Here is a 21730-nt window from a genome sequence, read left to right on the forward strand (position 1 = left end):
TAGATATTCGTATAAGCATATTCGAATCATTGACACTTTTCTGGAATTATTATAATACAAAAGATTATGGTATTTATATACAGGGTGTTCCCGAATTGTTGGTACAAAGGGAAATGAGAAATTCCTTGGATAATTTTCAGGAAAAAACTCTGAAACTCGAAAACAAAACGTTTGTGGTTCCATGTTTATGAGACCTTTTTTTCCTGAAATTATCTATCATGATCGTTTGTACCTCCAATTTAGAAACACCCTGTGTACAATTCACTATGGTCGAACGATTTTATGTTACCTGCTTCAATATCGACAGTTTCCACCCACGAATATTCAATACCAATTTCAAACCCAAATTGGCCGTTTCTCAAATAGTATGCAAATCATTACTATTTCAATGTATCAAACAGATCAAATTCTATGGATTCCCTTGTCTGTGTTCTGTTTCACTTGTGACTATACAAACCTCAAATAAGATAGATGTAGAGGATAGACTGGATTTATGTCCAGTGACTGGCTTCATTCCTCCTCAAACGAATAATTCAACTTCCTGAGCAGTATGAGGCTTTTCCAGTTGGACGATGATGGATCTGTTGCATTTCTATAGGGTGAATCTCAGATGTGATTAATGGTTGGAAATGTTGAAAATGAATTGTATTGTAACCGATCGATCCATTGAATTGGTTGGAGTCACCGATTTGATAACTTTTTGAATGGATTTAATACTTCTATTGTGAGTCGATTTCAATTTTCAACTATAAGACGTTGGTGCTTGAATATTCATTCCTCGAGATTATTGCGTTATATGTTATTTTGATGGTTGTTACTTTTTTATTTCCGTTTGTTATCGTTTTAATGATGCCGTTTCGTAATTGTGGTCTAGAGTTATTATTTCATAAAACCTCAAGTTTAAAATGCGTTGTTCATTTAATCATTTTTTTTTTGATACGTAATGTAGGAAAGGTTTTCCTTTTCCTTAAAGTCCGATAGGAAAACACTAATATAACGTTCGCATTTCAACTGATATAATGTTAATAAAGCAGCTCTTCGAAATGACATGTCGCATTCAAACCAACAAATATTTCCAATAATTCAAGTTTTACTTAGCTCCTTGAGCATTTTTGAAAAATTAAGTAATTGTTTCCACGGGAGAAACATTTCAAAATTTCGTTTAGTTTTCGAAAATTTCAGTGGTTATCGAACACTATAAAGCTAACACGAAAATCGGGAAATGATGAAATGTTTGAAATAATAATTCTACATGGTGAGAAAGTATATGAAAAATTTTTGATATTCATTTTTTAGATATAAAAATTCAAACATTCATTGGTAAAAAGTGTCAGTTTATGTACTTTGTATAATTTTGCCCCTCACAAAAATATTTTTTTACGTTATGGTATATCCCATTTTCCAATACAATAATTATGTAAATGATAAACTGAATTCATAAAGCCATTTTATACAACTTATGAACAAATTTCTTTCATCAGTCATTTTTCTTCTATTTCGGAGGAAAAAGGCAAATGATTTCAAGTAATACATATAATGATAATATGATGAAAATCCTGCAAGGGTTGAGAAAAAAAAACTTGAAAATCTTGAATTGAATTGCATTACTTAAAATTGAATACGTGTGTATAACAAAGAGTAAACATCGCCTGTGGAGCTATAGATTCGATTTTTGCCTGTACAGGGTGGGCAAATTTCGATGTTTTAGCACTATAACTTTTAAACCAGAGGTGATAGACAAAATCTGATACCCACTTCTCGATCTCTTTTTCTGAGAAACTATCAAGGGTAGTATTCATTTTTGGCCACCTTCTTTTGTTTTCGAGTTATAAGCGAAAATTGGAAAAATGGCGATATCGAAAAACATTCATATCTCCGTTGATATTGACGATAGAGCTCTGAAATTTAAACACTTAAGGCACTTTTTCACGTAGAATCCAGTGGCGTACTCGTCTTTTCAAAAGGGTTTTTAATTACGAAGCTATGACCGAAAGTTACGTTTTTTTAAATGGGAACACTATATTTCTGTGACATTTTTTTCCTGATTTCAAAAATATATAACATCGTATAGTTTGTATCAATATAAATAATGGAAAATGGTCAAAAACTTTTCTCACCTAAGTGTCTCAGTATTTCTATGGTTTCAAATGTTGATGAGCACAGAAAAATTTAGCATTGTATCATTGCCACAGTCTCCTTGTATTAGTTTCTTCATTTCTATGCTTTTTACTCAATTTCTCACAGAATAATGGACTGCTATCATAGAGATTCGAGCTTTGACTGTCAAATCATCAATTTATATCATTTGAAATCAAATCAGCGCTACGAGTATCATTGTTTCGAAATACTTGTATATTTTTCTATTTCAAAATGAATAATGGAAATAACGAAAAGTTCAATATGCTCGAATGTTACATTAGGTGCAATTATAATGAGGATGCAGCATCACAAGACTATTTGAATAGTTTTCCAGAAAGAAGTCAACCGCACAAGTCAATATTTGAACGTATTCATTCTAGAGACCTATAGAAAAAATTTATCAATGCATTCATCTCATTACAACTATCTCGATTGAAACAGTCGATAATGTGGATCTTTTCATTATTTCCGAAACCATTTTGGAATGAAAAATTTATAAAATATATCTAAATCCGAATTTTGTCGAAATTAGTAAAAATCATATAAATAATCAGATTGACGGAAGGATACTGCTCTTGTTATAAGAAGCTATATTTTTCTGTGCTCATCAACATTTGAAACCATAGAAATACTGAGACACTTAGGTGAGAAAAGTTTTTGACCATTTTCCATTATTTATATTGATACAAACTATACGATGTTATATATTTTTGAAATCAGGAAAAATTAAGCTTTCAAAAAATGTCACAGAAATATAGTGTTCCCATTTAAAAAAACATAACTTTGGGTCATAGCTTCGTAATTAAAAACCCTTTTGAAAAGACGAGTACGCCACTGGATTCTACGTAAAAAAGTGCCTGTATAATGTTTGAATTTCAGAGCTCTATCATCAATATCAACGGAGATATGAATGTTTTTCGATATCGCCATTTTTCCAATTTTCGCTTATAACTCGAAAACAAAAGAAGGTGGCCAAAAATGAAAACTACCCTTGATAGTTTCTCAGAAAAAGAGATCGAGAAGTGAGTATCAGATTTTGTCTATCACCTCTGGTTTAAAAGTTGTAGTGCTAAAACATTGAAATTTGCCCACCCTGTACAGTGTACAGCGTTATTCTCCTTGCATTACACTAGCCCCATACATTGAAAATTTGTTCTATTCAATTATTTAATTCAATTCGATTGAAAAGAAAGCAGAACTTTTCTTATATTCAAGAGGTGTTTATCATAAAAATCTGTAGCCCCATAATTTTCAGTTTGAGGAACTAATCCATACATTTTGGTGGTTTAAAATCCACAAATTCTCCAAGAATTATATCACTAAAATTATATAAAATTAAAACTAATGACTCATTGTTTCAATGTTTCAATTCGTGATTCAGATTCGTATATTATAATCATCCCCAAATTATCTTCATGAATTGATATGTTGGTTAAGAAAAAACACTTTTTCCAAACTAAAAATAAATTTTGATTTATGAAATTTCAATTCAATATTTGAAACGTAAAAATGTTTCGTGATCATATTTCCTTTCAAGTTTTTCCATTATGTATTGAGATATTCTATATAGTAAATATTGAGATTTTGCTGCGTTTCAAAAATATAGCAAGATAAACGACTCACTATAAAAATGTTTGTTATGTTTGAACTGTTACGCCAATGGTGTTTTCATAATTGATGAGTTCGTCCTCCATTTGTTTATAGGTATTCGTTACAAGAATCGTACTGAGCAATCAAATTCCATTTCATTGACAAAGGCGCAATTTCTACTCCATTTGTGGTTATTAGAAATTAGAATCGTCTTGAATGAACATAATAGTTCCCATTTTGTCCTTCATTAATTTAATTCAATCATCAACTGTTTGTGTATTATACATAGATACAGTTTCGATGAAAGAAAAGATCTTGAATTATCAGTTAAAAAACAAAGCAATTATTTATATGCCACATTAACGCTATCTATGAAATATTTTAGTATCCAGTTTATTACGTTTTTTAATTTAATCCTCTTGAATTTGAGAGATGGACAAGTCAGAAATGAGGAAATCACTGACGTGGGTTTAGGAGCTCTCGTTCATCCATCGCACCCTTGAAGACCACAGAACAGGTTATTGGTATATCCTGACTCCACGTCAGTGCTTTTCTTATTATGCTTGTTACTGTCATTATACAGGGTGGGCCACCGTCGATGGTACCCTAGACTTTTACGAAGAACGGAAGGTACAATTTTATTGAATATTTCCCTCCTGTCAAAAATTCTATGTATATGGAGAATAATTATCGAAAATTACAGCGATAATTGCATTGTAGGAAGCGAAACTGCACTGCGATAATTGTTCTGTTCATAGATGCATAGTTTCTATGCATCTTACACAGTTCGAATCTATGGCAATTCCATTCTACATCCGTTTGACAAGTGATGTAACAGTTTATTCGGGAAATATTCCCCCGAATTACACTCGTGCATCAAAATGACCGGATAATTTCGCATTCCAGCGTGTTTCCTTTGAAAAACTGCATTCGGTCATTTTCATTTTTGGAGAAAGAGCCCTCCACCTTCGGTGTCGGGCTCTTTCTCCAAAAATGAAAATGAACTCATGCAGTTTTTATGACAACACGCTGTCATGCAAAATTATCGGTAATTTTGATGCACTTGTGCAATTACCTACGAAAATTTGGTTTCTTGGGTCGGAACTACTGCTCTATCAATCTAAAATATTTTCAGTGCTGCAGTGTTGCCGCTTTGTTTTAGATATCCGTGAAATGCCATCAACTTGTATATAAATATTCAAAACAAATGAAGCTCAATATTGCCATTGGATGTAAACTTGTTTTTAATTAGGAAACCTTACAATTTAGGTATAGGAACATGTTATATCTTCTGAAAGGGAATTTCATTTTCTTTCAAAAAATCTCATGATATGCAGGTCATTCTAATTGAAAAAAAGCACTTATTATCATTTTAATATTATTATTATTTGATAACTTTCCCAGTTAACTATTAACTCTGAAATTTTCTCGATTGCAGACATCAAATGATCCACTGAATAATAACACTATAACGTATATATTTATGAGTTTATGTATAATAAAAGCTCATTGTTCCATACGTCAGAACCGTAAATATTATTACTGTTCGAAATTGTATGGTGCAAGAAGTAATCATAAAACAGTCGTGATAATCCCAAATCAGTTCGATCACATATATATATCTAGTTATTGTTCAAATTCAATGAGACCAGCTATTGTTTTACGATGCGTATCAACTATATTCTTTTCCAGTTAATAATAGTTTATATCTATAAATGCTTCACTATAGTAGGTGCAAATATTCCTGAATTCAAATACGTTATCATTGTATACAGCATTCAGGTAGATCACTACAAAATAAGTTGGGTTTGTTCAGTGAAAAATGTTCGTAACGGCATCCATATTCAAGATTCAATTTTTTTCACAGAATTCCCTCTTGTGGTTTTTTTTTAATCACTTCATATTAACTTCACATAAGAATAATTATATTGTTTCTGGTTTCAAATAAATGAATAGGTCCCAATACCTGTGATTTTCAAATTTTGAATCCGTGCTCAAATTCGATTCTTTCCGCCCGTGTATCCGTAAACACGATAACTCTCGAACTGAAAAACTTAAAATTTATAATTCCGTGAATATATCTGTTAGGAATCTTCTATTTTTCTGACGACTCTATCTTTCGAAATATGTATTGTTTTAAGCTTAAAATTGTTATTTCGTTCTGGAAAATCTCAACTCAGTAGTATTTTCGGGTAGACGAAAACCCAGGTTCGTCGATTACATTGAATGGATTGCGCTACCTAGCTACGATTAATGATTTTTTCATCGGAATTGGAATTTATTGATGTGAATGACGTTAATTTTCAACAAGAAGGCGTTACGTGCCACACAAATAACGCAACAGTAGCAATTTTACAAGAACAGTTTCCTGGTCATGATATATTCCGGAGAGGAGATCACAATTGGCCATCGAGATGTTGTGATTTAACACCTTTTGGTTTTTCTCTTTGAGATTATTAGACAATATTTTCTCTATTTCAGTCAAGTTTTGTGGAATATTCAATGAAAAATTCAGATTATACATCCTAGTGACTTTTGTATTGTATTTTATTAATTTATTATTATTATTGGCAGATGGTGTGACTGATACGAAAATTGACAGATTACGGAATTTTAATTTTTGAATCATACGTTTCGAATTTTGATATAATAACGCATTAAATTCGTTAAAAATTTCTGACGAAATCGATTTAACACCACCAAAATTGAGAGAAATTGCGAATAATGTTGCAAAACATTTCACTTTATCCAAATTATATTATATTGATGGCTGAAGGACTCAGGTCGATGACCAGAAAAACATTTATTAATATTATTTTATTGACAATTGGCGTGTGTTGAAATTTGATAGGATTGGAAGTCAGTATAAACAACCACAAAATGAAAAATATAACTGAAAACAAGGCTGTGATGGGTTCGTTACAGCACTGTTTTTAGTACTGTAATGAAATACTGAATAGTTATTTATAATACAAGTGCAGAAGGCATTGGTATTCTTCCACGAGTTCAAAATTCAAAAACGAGCCACGAAGTGGCGAGTTTTGGAATGAACGAGTGGTAGAATGAGCCTTCTGTACGAGTATTATACATTATTTTCTCTAATTCATTGCATTTTCATTGAAATTAATGAAATATTTCCATAAATATAATTTAGTGATTTTTGCATTGAAAAATGTTGGTTGGCAGAACTGATTTCTTTAAGGCAAATTGATGAATTGACAGATAAAGCCGTGGCGGAAAGTTCGGAGTACCAACATAGAATAATAAAATATAACCATGAAAACTGTGCGTTTCTGATATATTCTCGCACGATTTTGTTCTACAAGATGTGGAAGAATGAACGGAATAACCACAGAATTGGAGAATAGTTATTTATAATACAAGTGCAGAAGGCATTGATATTCTTCCACGAGTTTAAAATTCAAAAACGAGCCACGAAGTGGCGAGTTTTGGAATGAACGAGTGGTAGAATGAGCCTTCTGTACGAGTATTATACATTATTTTCTCTAATTCATTGAAATTAATGAAATATTTCCATAAATATAATTTAGTGATTTTTGCATTGAAAAATGTTGGTTGGCAGAACTGATTTCTTTAAGGCAATTTGATGAATTGACAGATAAAGCCGTAGCGGAAAGTTCGGAGTGCCAACATAGAATAATAAAATATAACCATGAAAACTGTGCGTTTCTGATATATTCTCGCACGATTTTGTTCTACAAGATGTGGAAGAATGAACGGAATAACCACAGAATTAGAGAAAATATATTTTAATAATAATTACTAAATAATTCCAAATTTTTATAGATTGTAAGACGATTTGCGCATTATAAAACTAATAAAAAATTATAATTTCTTATGTAGTTATAAAGTGCCTCCTCCGTAATTTATTATGTGGAAATGATAAACCAAAATTGGAATTCTTATTAAAAATAATAGGTTATAATAGTCTTCGATTATGTGCACGTAATGGCCATAACTTACAAGTGACTTTTACATCATTTCATAACGATTGATAACGTTCATCTGCAACAACTGCAACTCATCAAAATAGACACGGTCTGCATTAATTGAATTCTATTAATTGTTTGGCAACAAGTTTCGTCAGCTCTAGAGGAGTAAGTTGCGAGTAGCCAGGACGGCATAGAAACCTTTGATATCCTTATTCATATAATCATTATAGCCGTACAGATGAGGATACTTGGTGAACAGAATCGATTTGTTCTAATATAAACCGAAATGGAATATTGTAAAACATTCCAATATAGTAATAGGTCGAAATTGACTGAACTTTGACCGTTGTCGAGTCCTAGAGTTTCTGCATTTCAAATTCTCATCGTGGAAGTTGTAGAGAACTTTGGGATATACAAGGGTCTTGTTTAATTGATATTAATGTTGAAGTTATTCAATACAAGATGGTCAGAATAAACTAGTTACTATTCTCTAATGGAAATAAACCTTTGTTTGGTGTTTTTCGGCTATCTATTGGTAACAACGTCTGTAATTTTTTAATTTTGAACCGATAATGGTCCCAACAGATAAGGTTCGACTAACTGATGATGGATCCCCTCTCAAATTTCATACGAAAGACCGTTTTCAAATGATTTCGTCCGTTAAACGATCCAATAACGCTATACAGGGTGGCCATTTGAAAACGAAACAGACGAGATTACAGACGAAATAAAGTTTTTCGATAGAAATGCTCGGACAGGTCGATTTCTGTTTCGAGGGGGACAACTTAAGATGTAGGTTACGGACGCATAGCGCTTCAACCCTTGCTGCTACAACCCCCACCCCCAATTTTTGAATAGGGAAGATGGGGTGAGTGATACCTCATTTGAAAGGTATTTTTATACTGATTTCAGCACAGTAATTGTTTTTATCTACTCCTATTGTGTAATATATTCATTATTCATCTGCTTTTGAGCAATTAATAGTTTCTATTAACAAACATCGTGAGTTATAATAACTCACTACTATAACTCACTATAATAAATCGGAAAATATGGATCTGTGCTTCTATACTTCTCTGCTTCTATTCGATTGGCCGAAAGGGAACATTCCATTATTGTTATTGAGGGGAGGAATATCCGAGGTAATGTCACTTTAATAATTTTGACGTTTTCAAATTAAGTTGACATCCAATTATTGTGAATGTTTTGCTGAAAACGTTCAATTCAGATAGTGAAGATAAAATATTATATAGGTATACATTTCCAAAAGACAAACAGCTAATGTTACCATACAGAATTACTTGCCCGAAAAAAATATAAAGGAGTTTGTAGAAGTAAGGTCATTAAGTCGTCGTTTACAGGGAATGTTTTTTGGTATATTTTAATGCATTTTTATAGGCAACTATTAAGGTTTTTCAATATATAATGAATAATGTCTGTACTCTGTACTGGATTCGAGCTAGCCGAAGCTAGTTCCATTGTAATTGGTGACACTAAGTTTCCATCTCTCTTGTAGTCGGGATTGAGCACATATGTTCATTTCCCGTTCCTTCTGTCTATATTTTAAGTCTGTATTTTTTTCTTAGTATTTATTAATATAGTCGTAGATAAAGTATAGTATTCAACTTGCGGTAATGGTCATAACTCACTTGATGAATTACAGCACTCGCCTGCGGCTCGTGCTGCAAACTTCATCTGCGTGAGTTATCACCTACATTACCGCTCGTTGAATAATATACTATTTCATTTTATGCATTAGTTCTCGAAATATTCTTAACTAAGTATTTGAAAATGAAGTGGTGTTTTCATGGCACTTGTAGTGTTTTGTGAAAAATCGATATTTTGAGCTTCAAAACAACCATGACTGTGGCTTCCTTCCTAACTAACTAACGCATGAATATTTCGAGAACTAATGCATAAAATGAAAAAACAATTACTGTGCTGAAATCAGTATAAAAATACCTTTAAATTGAGGTATCACTCACCCCATCTTCCCTATTCAAAAATTGGGTGTGGGGGTTGTAGCAGCAAGGGTTGAAGCGCTATGCGTCCGTAACCTACATCTTAAGTTGTCCCCCTCGAAACAGAAATCGACCTGTCCGAGCATTTCTATCGAAAAACTTTATTTCGTCTGTAATCTCGTCTGTTTCGTTTTCAAATGGCCACCTTGTATAATAATCGCTGTTGATGGTCTGGCCTTTTTGGAGGTAATCAATGAATATTATACCTTGCGTATCCCAGAATACTAATGCCATAACCTTGCCAGCTGACTGTTGTGTTTTTCCTCGCTTTTGATTTGGTTCGTCGTGTGCAGTCCACTCAGCTGACTGTCGATTGGACTCCGGAGTGAAATGATGGAGCCATATTTATTCCATTGTCAAATGTCGAAGCAAAAATTCAGGTTTATTGCACTTGAACAGCTTCAAACACTGCTCAGAATCATTAACACGTTGTTGCTTTTGATCCATTACGAGCTCGCGCGGCACCCATGTTACGCATCTGATGTACAAATATTCTTGAATGATATGATGTACACGTTTAGATGATATCTTCACAATATCTGCTATCTCGATTAACTTCACTTTACGGTCATTCAAAATTAGTTTGTGAACTTTTTTATTTTTTCGTCGGTGACAGCCATTGCGTTTGCTTCGTTACTCATTTCACCGCGTTTGAACTTAGCATACCAATCAATTCTGGTTGATTTTCCTGGTGCAGATCCCGGAAACTCTTCATCATGCCAAGATTTTCTTCAACTGTATTTTATCCTGTCAAAAAGTAATATTTTGTCAGCACACGAAATTCTTTTTTTCCATCTTTTTTCAAATCACAAAAGTAGCCACACTCTCAATGCAATATCTCACAAACTAATGGTCGGACTGCTGTCAAATTTTCACATATTGAATCATATGGGGTCAATACTAGCACCGACATCTGTGCATCAGACCGGGGTCTTTTCAATTAGTCTAATAAACAAGATAACGGAATGAAATAATTAGGAACGAAGGGCTCCGTAAACCTGTCCGTTCGAAATTCTTTTTCTCGTTAATTTCGAAACTACAAATTCGAATTCGAACGAGTTGATATTTTGAGGTTTGATATGGAGTAATATGTTTGACCTGGGTGCAAGATTTCATCAGAAATCATCAGAGAAAATTCAAGACGAAAATCAGAAAAAAATATGCAATATTGCAGTGATAACAAATTCGATCGATTTGAGATTATACAAGTTTGTGAGCGTATGAAAAATAACACTTCCAAGCTTGGTATAAAATTTCTTTTTGATCGTATCATCATAAACATAAAACTTCAACCCGAATATCAAACAAACAATGCTTTTAATAGTGTCTCATATTAATGATCATGATTAATGTTCGCATCTTTATTATTCAGTATTGTGATCATAAGCCAGGACAGTCGGGGCCGGCGTTAGGGGTGAAACAGTGAAGTGACCGTTTCAGGCGCCTCTTTTCGATGGGCGGCAATTTAGCCCAGTTTGTGGCCGCCCTTTCACATTTCTGAAAAAATATAGTCTTGATACTTAAAAACAACATGAGGTTGGCCCGCTTTGCTGCGTTTATCAACATTCCCTGCAATAAAAATCTCCAAACCATCTTTACTAAGCCGCCAGTTCAATAAATAACATGGGCAACCGATCCAATATAAGCAGCATTGCCCATTACCCTAATTGAATGAGGGATGGAATGTATTTCACAAAGACGAAGAACAACACTTCGAATTACGTGGAAGTTGTTCACACATTCCACATATGGAATATTCCTACGATTCTGAATTCGAAACTAGTTACTGATAAATCCTAAATGTTTTCAGCGGAACATATGTTTTTAATCCTATTTAGTTTTCGAAGCTTTGCAGGAATCACCGCCCTTTGTATCTTGTGGTGTGATAGGTAATCTTTCATCGATCGTATATGATGGATTGTGAGTGTGAGAATCAGATGTATTACTTACGCATTGTTCATCGGCGTCGAAGAAATCCAAGAATTTATTGTAGGTAAAAATGTCCGAAAAAAAAGAAACCCAGTGGAAACGACTTTAGAAAGAAAGGATTAGCAAATCGCTAGATAAATCAAAAATGACGAATTGTCATCGAGGCAGGTAATGTCTTTTGTTAGGGGGGGAGGGTTGTTTATCGATACTTTTTCAGCAGGGGCGCCAAAAAATTCTTTGCTTCAAGCGCCAAAATTGCTCGCGCCGGCCCTGAATAAAGTCCTTCAACGAGAATTGTATAATCAAAACTCCTGATCTTGATAAGCAGTTCCGTAATCTGCAACAGCGCATGAATTATGATTTTCTCTAATTCTGTGGTTATTCCGTTCATTCTTCCACATCTTGTGGAACAAAATCGTGCATGAATATATCAGAAACGCACAGTTTTCGTGGTTATATTTTATTATTATATGTTGGTACTCCGAACTCAGTTTTGCCAACCAACATTTTTCAATGCAAAAATCACTAAATGATATTCATGGAATTATTTCATTGATTTCAATAAGAATGCAATGAATTAGAGAAAATAATGTATAATACTCGTACAGAAGGCTCATTCTACCACTCGTTCATTAAAAAAACTCGCCACTTTGTGGCTTGTTTTTGAATTTTGAACTCGTGGAAGAATATCAATGCCTTCTGCACTTATTTTATAAATAACTATTCTCAAATTTTCCAATCACCTGCTAGAATAAATCACCTAATAAGCAACACTCGCATTTTTTGTGAATAATTCATATTTCAAAAGATGTATCTGGAAGTATAACTCAAAGAATCCGGCAACAGCAATTGATTCGAACCTTACAGTTTCGCGTTACCTCATATTTTATTCATTCTCATTGCATCACACTTTTCCGATACAATTTCCCTCGAGTCGTGCCTCGTTTTGCAATCATGGATCTCGTTATCTACATATAGAATCTATCTCCGTCAGTTTTTCCACGTTAACCCCGGGACCTTTACATATATTCGGGCTGAGCCTCAAAACGACAGATTGAGTTCCCGAAAACGTTTTCCCCGCCAACGAAAGAAGCGGATGTTTGAAAGATTGCTTCTTTCGAAACATGAGGCCTCCATTATTCGGGAATCAGTTGGTGTTTCTCGTTTATCGGGAATCTTTCGGGTTCATAATGCCTTGGGGTTATTTATTTTTCATTTTCCGGCGAATTGGAGTTTTCCCCGGATGTTTCTCTGCTAACCTGCTGAAAGGTCGAACTGCTGAGTTGTCGGCTGATCCTCAATTTGAAGCTGTTAGAATGAAGGAGGACTGAACCTACCTCGAATAACAATTTACTTGGGATAGGATTATTTTTCTGTAGAAATGGGTTGATAGTAATTCCTAAAGATTTTGAAGCGTGGCAAAATTTTTTACATAATTATTATTCACTGAATCGGGCTATTTGCCGTTCTGTTAGCCTTCCGGGAACTGGGACCAAATTGATTCTCAATAGGGTTCTTAACCCTACCTATTCATACAAACCCAGGGAGGCTGTCGATACGGTTAACGAAACAGACGACATACTTTGGAGCCTTATCTATTACTTCGCGAGTATCCAGAACTGACTTCTCCATATGAGTGCTTCTTAGGCCAGACATTTGCAAACTATGTGTTCGTCTGTTTCTACCTCCTTTTCATAGAGCCTGCAGATCTCATCTGCTGACTTACCCATGCAGTACAAAAGGTATTTGCACCGACAGTGTCCTGCCAGCAGTCCCACCATTACCCGAAGCTCAGCTCGTGGTAGCTTCAGGAACTTTAGGGTTTTTCTATTGCCCCACTCCCATTGTTGAACCGCTGTTAAAGATCTTTATTTAAGTAAACAGTGTGAATTATAAATAGTGCAAGTGTATAAAGGACACAATTCAATGGTACATATAAGTATATATCACAAGGTAACAAATGGAATGTAGGCAGTGAACAATGGTATAAGTGAAAATCAAAAATTGTCTCTGATTACGCTCAACCGTTCACACTCACACACTTAGAGCGGAAAAGGGACATAATCCCGAACACGATCACAAACGCACAAAAGATCGATTACGCTCTGTGGTTCTTGCCAGAGGTAGCAAAAAATGAAATGCTAATCCCACGCTCCGCGACTGACATCTTTGTGGATGGACCATCCTCCTCCTAGAGTTGTCATCACGAGGTCCCTTCTAATTTGCGTGGTGTCTATTGAGAGGGCTTGCAGAAGGGCACTGCTTTCTCGGCACCAGAACCCCCTTGCTCCGATGATGAAGGGTAGGGCTCGGATGCTCCTGCCAAGATTCCTTGCCGCCACCACCTTCAACAGCTCTGGCTGATCATATGTCGATCTCTTCAGATGATATATTTCAGAGAGCGACCTAGGGTCCTCCCATGACACCCCCACGTCTACAACTATCACATCCGTACCTTTAGTGCAGACCATATCAGGCTTGTTGAGCCTTCCTCTGGTGTCCCTGATATGGGGCTTCTCGACAACCTCCCATCCCTTCTTTCGGGCTGCATCGACGATCCTCTTCACGACAAAATTGTGTCTGTTCATCCTCTTGGTATGGCCAAGTGGGCATTGCTGGAGCATATGGAAAAGGGACTCCATCTTACCGCAACCAGCTCTGCACATCCTGGATTCACGGGGGCCATACGGCAGCCCTCTCGTGGGCAGCGATTCAGTTCTCAGCTTGATCGCTGATCCAAGCCCACAGAAGGGCTCAGGACCAACAGGTGTTAACCCTGATGCTCTTTTTGCAAATTCATCGGCTTTTCGTTTCCTCCATTACCACAATACCCCAGTACCCATAGTTGAGTTACTTTATTGTCTCTGGCCAGTTGCTTTAAAGTATTACGGCACTTCCATGTCAGAAGAGACCCCTGGCTATATGATTCTAGGGATCTCAGCGTTGTCTGGCTGTCCGTAGTGATGTGAATACGCGCCCTTTTGAGGGTTTCTTTCGAGGCTCTCTTGGGTGCAAGTAGAGACAGCTAGTGTTTTGATTTGCAAGATAAGGAATTTTTTTTGTAGGTATAGGTTGATAATAATTCCTAAAGATTTCGAAGCGTGGCAAAACTCACCTTCCATAGTCAGATGTCGTATGGGGTTGCCTTATGGAAGGCCTCTGAGAATGCTTACTCCTGAAACAGATACGTGCTCTGAGAACACTGTTTGGTTTGAGTGATAGAACAAGTTGGCAGGAAATATTCAAGAGAGAGTGGGCCACTTACTATCATGTCTGTATTCATATTAACCGCAGTTTACTATGTTCATGAAAAAAAAAGATTACCACAAATCATAAGAAGACTAGGAAGAGAAAAGATTTCAACCTTCCATGGACTAGAATTAAAATGTAACAATAGGGGCGAAACTCAGTTTGCCTTAAAATTTATGTACATAACCTACTATCGGCTGATATTAAGTTGTTAAATGCTATGCATTTCAAGAGGAAAGTTAAAGAATGACTTCTTCAAAGAACATTGAATATAATGGAAGAGTTTTTGCGCTGCTGAATTTTAAACTGATAGTATTCCATTCTTATTATTTGTGTGTATTCGTTTTAGTTTTTTGGTAGGATCGTGTCTATTCTCATATTTTTCATATTATATTTTGACATCCAATGTAAGTTTTTTATAGGTTAGGTTAGGCATGAAAATAATTTAAGAATTGCACTCACTTTTGGTCATGTGTGCGTTGGAGACCTTGCACTCGTTGAAGACCTAATATGAGTTGTGATTGATAAATCACAACTCATATACAGTATTGGCAAAGATACGTCCCTATAGAGTAGGTATCTAATGCGAGGAAAGCCCATTAGTTAAATAAAGAAAGTATTTTGCAATCATTTGAAACATCGGTTTGAGAGAAGAGGGGTACGTGAAATAAGCAAAATTGACGTTATTGGAAAATTATAAACCTTTATCATTATCAAAAGCCTGTTCCAAGGCCAAAGTCACAGTTTGGTGTGTTGCTACTTTATTGATGTCATTAGTCTTGATATCGGCGCCACCGATACAGTGAACTTGGACCGGTACTTTGGCATGCTGAAGAATTTGCTACACCCAAGAATCACTAATTCGGTAAAGAGCATCATCAAGAGAGCAGAGATAGTGCTACGCCCTGACGACTTTTTTGTGTTACAATAAGGAAGTAATACTATTTCAAATAACTTTTATTATCTACCTCAAAACACTGACACATTCAAAATTCATTATATTATACAGTACATCACACTTTGTAAATGCAGCTTTAGAGTCTCCAAAAAATGTCATTTTCACTAAGCGAATATTGTCCCTCAAAGTTGCTAACAAATCTGAGAAACGGAGCGAAAGCAAAACACAATTTAAGGACCAATCTGTGATACCATAATTGATTCAATCACGGCATTTTCCATAAAGATCAGATTTCTCACATTCTATGTTAATGAAAATTAAAAGTAACTCAAAAACATTGAAGTAAATAACTAAAAATATAAAAAAACATTATAAACCCGAAACAACCAACCATGACTGATCGCGGGGAACAATGCAGCATAGTTGTCAAAGCTAGGGTTCAAACAGATGGATACAGAAAATACAAAATATTACCACAAACTCGAATATCAGGATAAATATCGAAGACAAAATATTTGAAACTTCATATTCAACCGAGAATCATTCAAATGATTAGATTTTTCACGTTAAAACACGTTGCGTTGCGTAGCAACAGACAAGTGTGTGCCCCTCTAGGTAAGGCACTTCTGATGTCATTGAATCCTGCAATATCAGTTTCTACACAAGAACTCCCTGTGTGGCTGGCGCCTGCATATCTCGCTTTCGAACTGGACGAAAACAATGAATATTCAAATCGACTGTTTCGACCGTTTAACCTGGCCATTTTTCGAATTCCACAAATATTATTCAAAACGATACAGCCACCCGTCGACCTTCGACGTAAAAAATTGTCGTCGCTTCTCTATCATTGATATATCCAGATTTCGAACAGTTATCTAATTCTAGATGTATCAAAACAATTCGACATTGAGAATATGAAACTCAATCTGTATGTAGATTTGTGCTGACTCGTGGTGAGTTCGGGTTTGTTGTTTTTCGTTTGGAAAAATTGTACTTGTGATTTGGTAATATGATTTTTTATGGAATTTGAGAATAAAATACCACTTTTAATCTATCAAGGATTTAAAGTGAATTCTATCCTTCAACGTACGAAGTATAGTTATTTATAATACAAGTGCAGAAGGCATTGATATTCTTCCACGAGTTCAAAATTCAAAAACGAGCCACGAAGTGGCGAGTTTTGGAATGAACGAGTGGTAGAATGAGCCTTCTGTACGAGTATTATACATTATTTTCTCTAATTCATTGCATTTTTATTGAAATTAATGAAATATTTCCATAAATATAATTTAGTGATTTTTGCATTGAAAAATGTTGGTTGGCAGAACTGATTTCTTTAAGGCAAATTGATGAATTGACAGATAAAGCCGTGGCGGAAAGTTCGCAGAAACGCACAGTTTTCATGGTTATATTTTATTATTCTATGTTGGCACTCCGAACTTTCCGCTACGGCTTTATCTGTCAATTCATCAATTTGCCTTGAAGAAATCAGTTCTGCCAACCAACATTTTTCAATGTAAAAATCACTAAATTATATTTATGGAAATATTTCATTAATTTCAATGAAAATGCAATGAATTAGAGAAAATAATGTATAATACTCGTACAGAAGGCTCATTCTTGCACTCGTTCATTCCAAAACTCGCCACTTCGTGGCTCGTTTTTGAATTTTGAACTCGTGGAAGAATATCAATGCCTTCTGCACTTGTATTATAAATAACTATTCCATGTTTAAAGCCTTGAACGTTAAATCTCCATAGAAATGATTCCTCAAAGTTTCGAGATTTTTCTCAAGAAGAAAAAATCTTTTCCATGGCGAATCCTTTACATTTTGTAGTTGGCACCTTTGTTGATAGTCGGAAAACTAATTCATATAATAGACGTTTATCGAAAACTAAACATAATTTTCTGCTGAAAATTGTCATGTTGGGGTTTGAGACAATGATTTTTCTCCCTAAAATATTTTCAGATCTACAACTTCCAGTTATACCGGAAACAGTCTACTACTTCCTCATTTTGAATGGCACACCCAGTATATTATTGCATCATTTGATAGCTTTTTTTATGTCAATTTCAGCAATATGCCATACCTTGCGTAAAAATTCAATGGTTCATGAATCAATAGGATTCTTATGAAAAAAATAAAGGCGACTAGGACTCGCATTTTTTTAAATTTTTTCTGCAGAAAAACTTTTTTCATTTTCGATTATGCAAGTACATAGTATCATGAGACTGTTTGCGGTCTGGTACAAAAATTTACAAGGTATTAGGGGGTTAGTTTATAGTATTCAATTATATATAACATATGTTATATATTTGAAATTAGGTGAAAAAGAACTAGTCAAAAATAGATAAACATACAGGGTGTTCCATTTGAAAAAATTGAGTTGCTATCAATATGTTGCCCATTCTGCATATATTTCGTTTTGTGAAATCATTTTAAAAAATACTAATCGATTTCGTGAAACTTTTGTAGAAAACAATTTTTTGTACCTCTTCTAGTAACAAAGTTGATGGAGGGGGTCAAATTATGGTGAAAAACCCGGTACATATTAATTTCACAACTTATTATCTTATAACTTATTTCAACATTGTTTCTACATGCTTGATACTCAAAATTTGAATCGCGAAATGTAATGAAAGTAACGATAGTTGGCTTATGATACTTACCCTTTTGATCAGTGCAACTCATGTTGCTAAGATAGTAAGGATTCGAAGGAAATGAATTTACGTATGTTCGAATGCAAAATGGTGAATGCGTCGGTTCAACAAATTTCTTAGGATTTCAAATACATCTATATTTTTACAAACCATTTTTAACTTTTTTTAAAGAAACCATGGTGATATTATTAGATGTTATTAGTAGCATTTTATTATTTTCGATAAACGCATATTGAACCTTCAAAAAGGTTTTTCATATTGGCTCTATTTGCCTCCTGAAAAAATAAATTGACCCAACTGGAGCTCTGGAGGTGGCTCTTCCCCTCGTCTTAAAATCTTAAGATTTTGCCGGCACTCCAATTAAAGCTAACAGTATTTTTTAAGATTTTCCTGGTACTTCACTTTCAAATAGTTTCCTATGTTGTCATACGAAATTCCACTGTTGTTTCTATGGGTATATGAACATTTCATGCTTTAGGGTTTCCATAGAAATATAGCCATTTTTTCGAATAGCGCCACCTACGGAAGAAAAGGGAAGTACCGGAAATGCCGTGGTCGAGTCGTCAGGATTATTTCAAATAAAATCTTATCAGTGGAATAGGTCTTATGACAGGTTCTACGGCGGCCATTTTGTTGTAAATTCTATGGTTTATTGAATTGTCAAAATTTCGGAAAATTTCGAGCTTTCGACTATTATAGTCATATTTCATATTTTTAAACTGTTTGCAAAATCAAAACTTGAGTCCATCGGGAATATAAATAAATCATTTTAGGTCCCATCAGGACAATAAGTCAAATTTTATACATTCATTATGGTAATAATAATAAAGATCTAGTACTTACGAACTTTGTAATAAAATATTGTTTCTCTTTTCAGCTCCAGTGGAAACTCCAAGACTGCAAACATATTTCTCCAAAGAAGACTGGATATTATTAGATGCCATGGGTTCGAGCTCCACCCAAAGGAGTTCTGGCCGATTTCTTACGATGCACAAACGCCGTCGTAAGAAGCTTACAACGCGCTCTCTATATCAGGACTATGCAATACTTGATGATATTCATCACGGTCTAGTTCAAGTAGGTACCAAATCTCTCACACTAACATACAACATATCACTGGTATCAGTAGCATTTCTACAAAATAACCAAAAGAAATGAGGTGAGCACTGCGAAGTTTGGAGTTTTCGAGCCCTCGTTCATTCGTTCGCCAATTGCAACGGAGGAAACCACATTACTGTATCTAGGGATATGTGGTCTCCAAAAGAGAAATTGGCGCATGAATTAAGAAGCGTGCAAATGCTCCTCAATGACGTCAGTGCTTTCCTCATATCTTTTCGATATTGTGTTTGAAAATTTCTATGGTCTGACACCGTTATCAACATGAAATTTCGCCAAAAGCTTGAAATTTTAGCGCCTGTGAATTGACATAAGAAAAATAATCTCACAGCATGCAGACAATTTTTCAATTACGGAAAAAGCACCTCCTCGAGCGGGACTCGAACCCGCAACCTCCGAATCACTAGTCCAGTGCTCCGCCAACTGAGTTACCGAATAAGTTGAGAGCGCGTACGAGGAACCGCTTCTCCCGGAATAAAATATCAGTAGTATTGTATACCTTACAAACTATATACTTCGCAAGGGTTTTGAAAAGGTTAAGTGTTGTAGAGGAACTCATTCAGTGTGCTTTTTCCGGATATGAAAAATTGTCTGCACGCCGTGATATTGTTTTCGTTATGTTTACGATTACCTTATATTTCATATACTTAAACAACTACATAATACCACTAAGCTTTCACATAATTTTTTTTTCAGAAAATGTTGGAATACTGTGGGAGATGGGCATTCAACGCTTTTACATTAGAAACAGTTGCTGGTGGCCGGTCCTTACCAGTTCTCTGCGTTCATTTATTCCATTGGTACGGCCTTCTAGACTATTTTAATCTGGACGTGGTACGCGTTTGGAAACTATTTAGTAAGTATTATTCGTTTCTATTGAACACAATTATTAAATACCTTTTGAAAACTTACCCTAATGAAACTACATAAATTATTGTTAATACATCTCTACATGGTTATCTGACACCAATTTCCGATTGATCTTCTTCTCTGGATTCCTCTCTAAATCTCATATTACCTACCTACAACAATATTTTTCTTCTTCTTCTATTCAAATAAAACATTTCTTGGACCCCATTCCTATTCACCGTAGCCAGGATGAGACAAAAGGATTCATATCAGAGTGGTAAACAGATTTTTCTTTTGATTAACTTGAACAACTTCTACTGCCGCATTATGAGGCAGATCAGAATGGTCTTCAGCGATGAGTTGCTTCAAAAGAAGCTGGTTCGTCGGCATAAACCAATGACTTAATATAGCCTCATAAAAAGTAATCGAAAGGCGTTAAGTCGCAGCATCGAGAAGGCCAGCTAGCAGGACCACTTTTGGGAAATAAGGTTTCACCAAATTAAGTTTCCAATGAACTGATGGTAAACCGCGCTGTATGACAAGCTGGAAGCAAATGTTGTCGAAATTTTGCTGATTAATTTTTGTAAACAAAAAATCAATATCATAGCTTGATAGTTCTCGCCCTTTGTCATTTCGAAAGAAAAAAGGAACGATGATGCCGCCAGCGTGTAAACCGCACATTGCTTTGTCTTGTTGGTGGTTTCGATTTGAGATGAGTGAAATTATTGCGAAAACGATATAGGTATAACTGCACGAATTGCTTGCTCGCTAAGCCGATTATATTGGCTGTAAAATGGACGAAGTGCTCTAAGAACTTCTTTTTTTTTCATTTAATTTTCATCATCAATCAGAACATACATTCTATGAGCTAATTTATTAACATTTAAAAATAGCGTGACAAGTCCCCTCCATTGAGAGGATCTTCTAGTTCTTCATTGAGTCAGCTGGCCATACTCTTCTCAATCTTCTTGGCTGGTTGTCTGATAGAAGTGATTGCTGAATCATGTGCCCTTCCAACCTTGTGTGATGTTTTGTACTTTTGTTTGGTATTCTTAGATCATCGTGTAGCATAAGATTAGTTACGTACCAAGGTGCATTGGCCGCGAACAGATTTATTTTTTTTTCAAAGTAAATTTCCACCATTTGGAAGCGTTGTTCTGGCGTTAAATGATTCATGATGAATTTCCTTACTGAACAGAAATGTCAACATCTCCCAACTGTCAAACCATAGATAACAACCATCGAAACTTCTCATGCAGCTAAAAAAACACCCGTTATAATTCCCGATCATAGAGTAATAAACATAAATAGAGAGACTATACGCA

At 35.1% G+C, this 21730-nt stretch overlaps 1 protein-coding gene across 7 annotated transcripts in view; it reads left to right on the forward strand.

The window, feature by feature from the left end:
- The window catches only part of LOC123673705, a 177176-nt gene that overhangs the window by 126445 nt on the left and 29001 nt on the right, over positions 1-21730 (forward strand). For 6 of the 7 annotated variants that reach the window (XM_045608320.1, XM_045608321.1, XM_045608324.1 and 3 more), the window contains 2 exons: positions 19318-19517; positions 20253-20412. In XM_045608320.1, the coding sequence (XP_045464276.1) occupies positions 19318-19517; positions 20253-20412 (360 nt within the window). Of the gene's footprint in view, positions 1-19134; positions 19256-19317; positions 19518-20252; positions 20413-21730 lie in introns of those variants that run through there. The other variant, XM_045608327.1, reaches the window with a different exon arrangement.

Source organism: Harmonia axyridis, chromosome 2 (assembly GCF_914767665.1).
Source record: "Harmonia axyridis chromosome 2, icHarAxyr1.1, whole genome shotgun sequence".
NCBI lineage: Eukaryota > Metazoa > Arthropoda > Insecta > Coleoptera > Coccinellidae > Harmonia > Harmonia axyridis.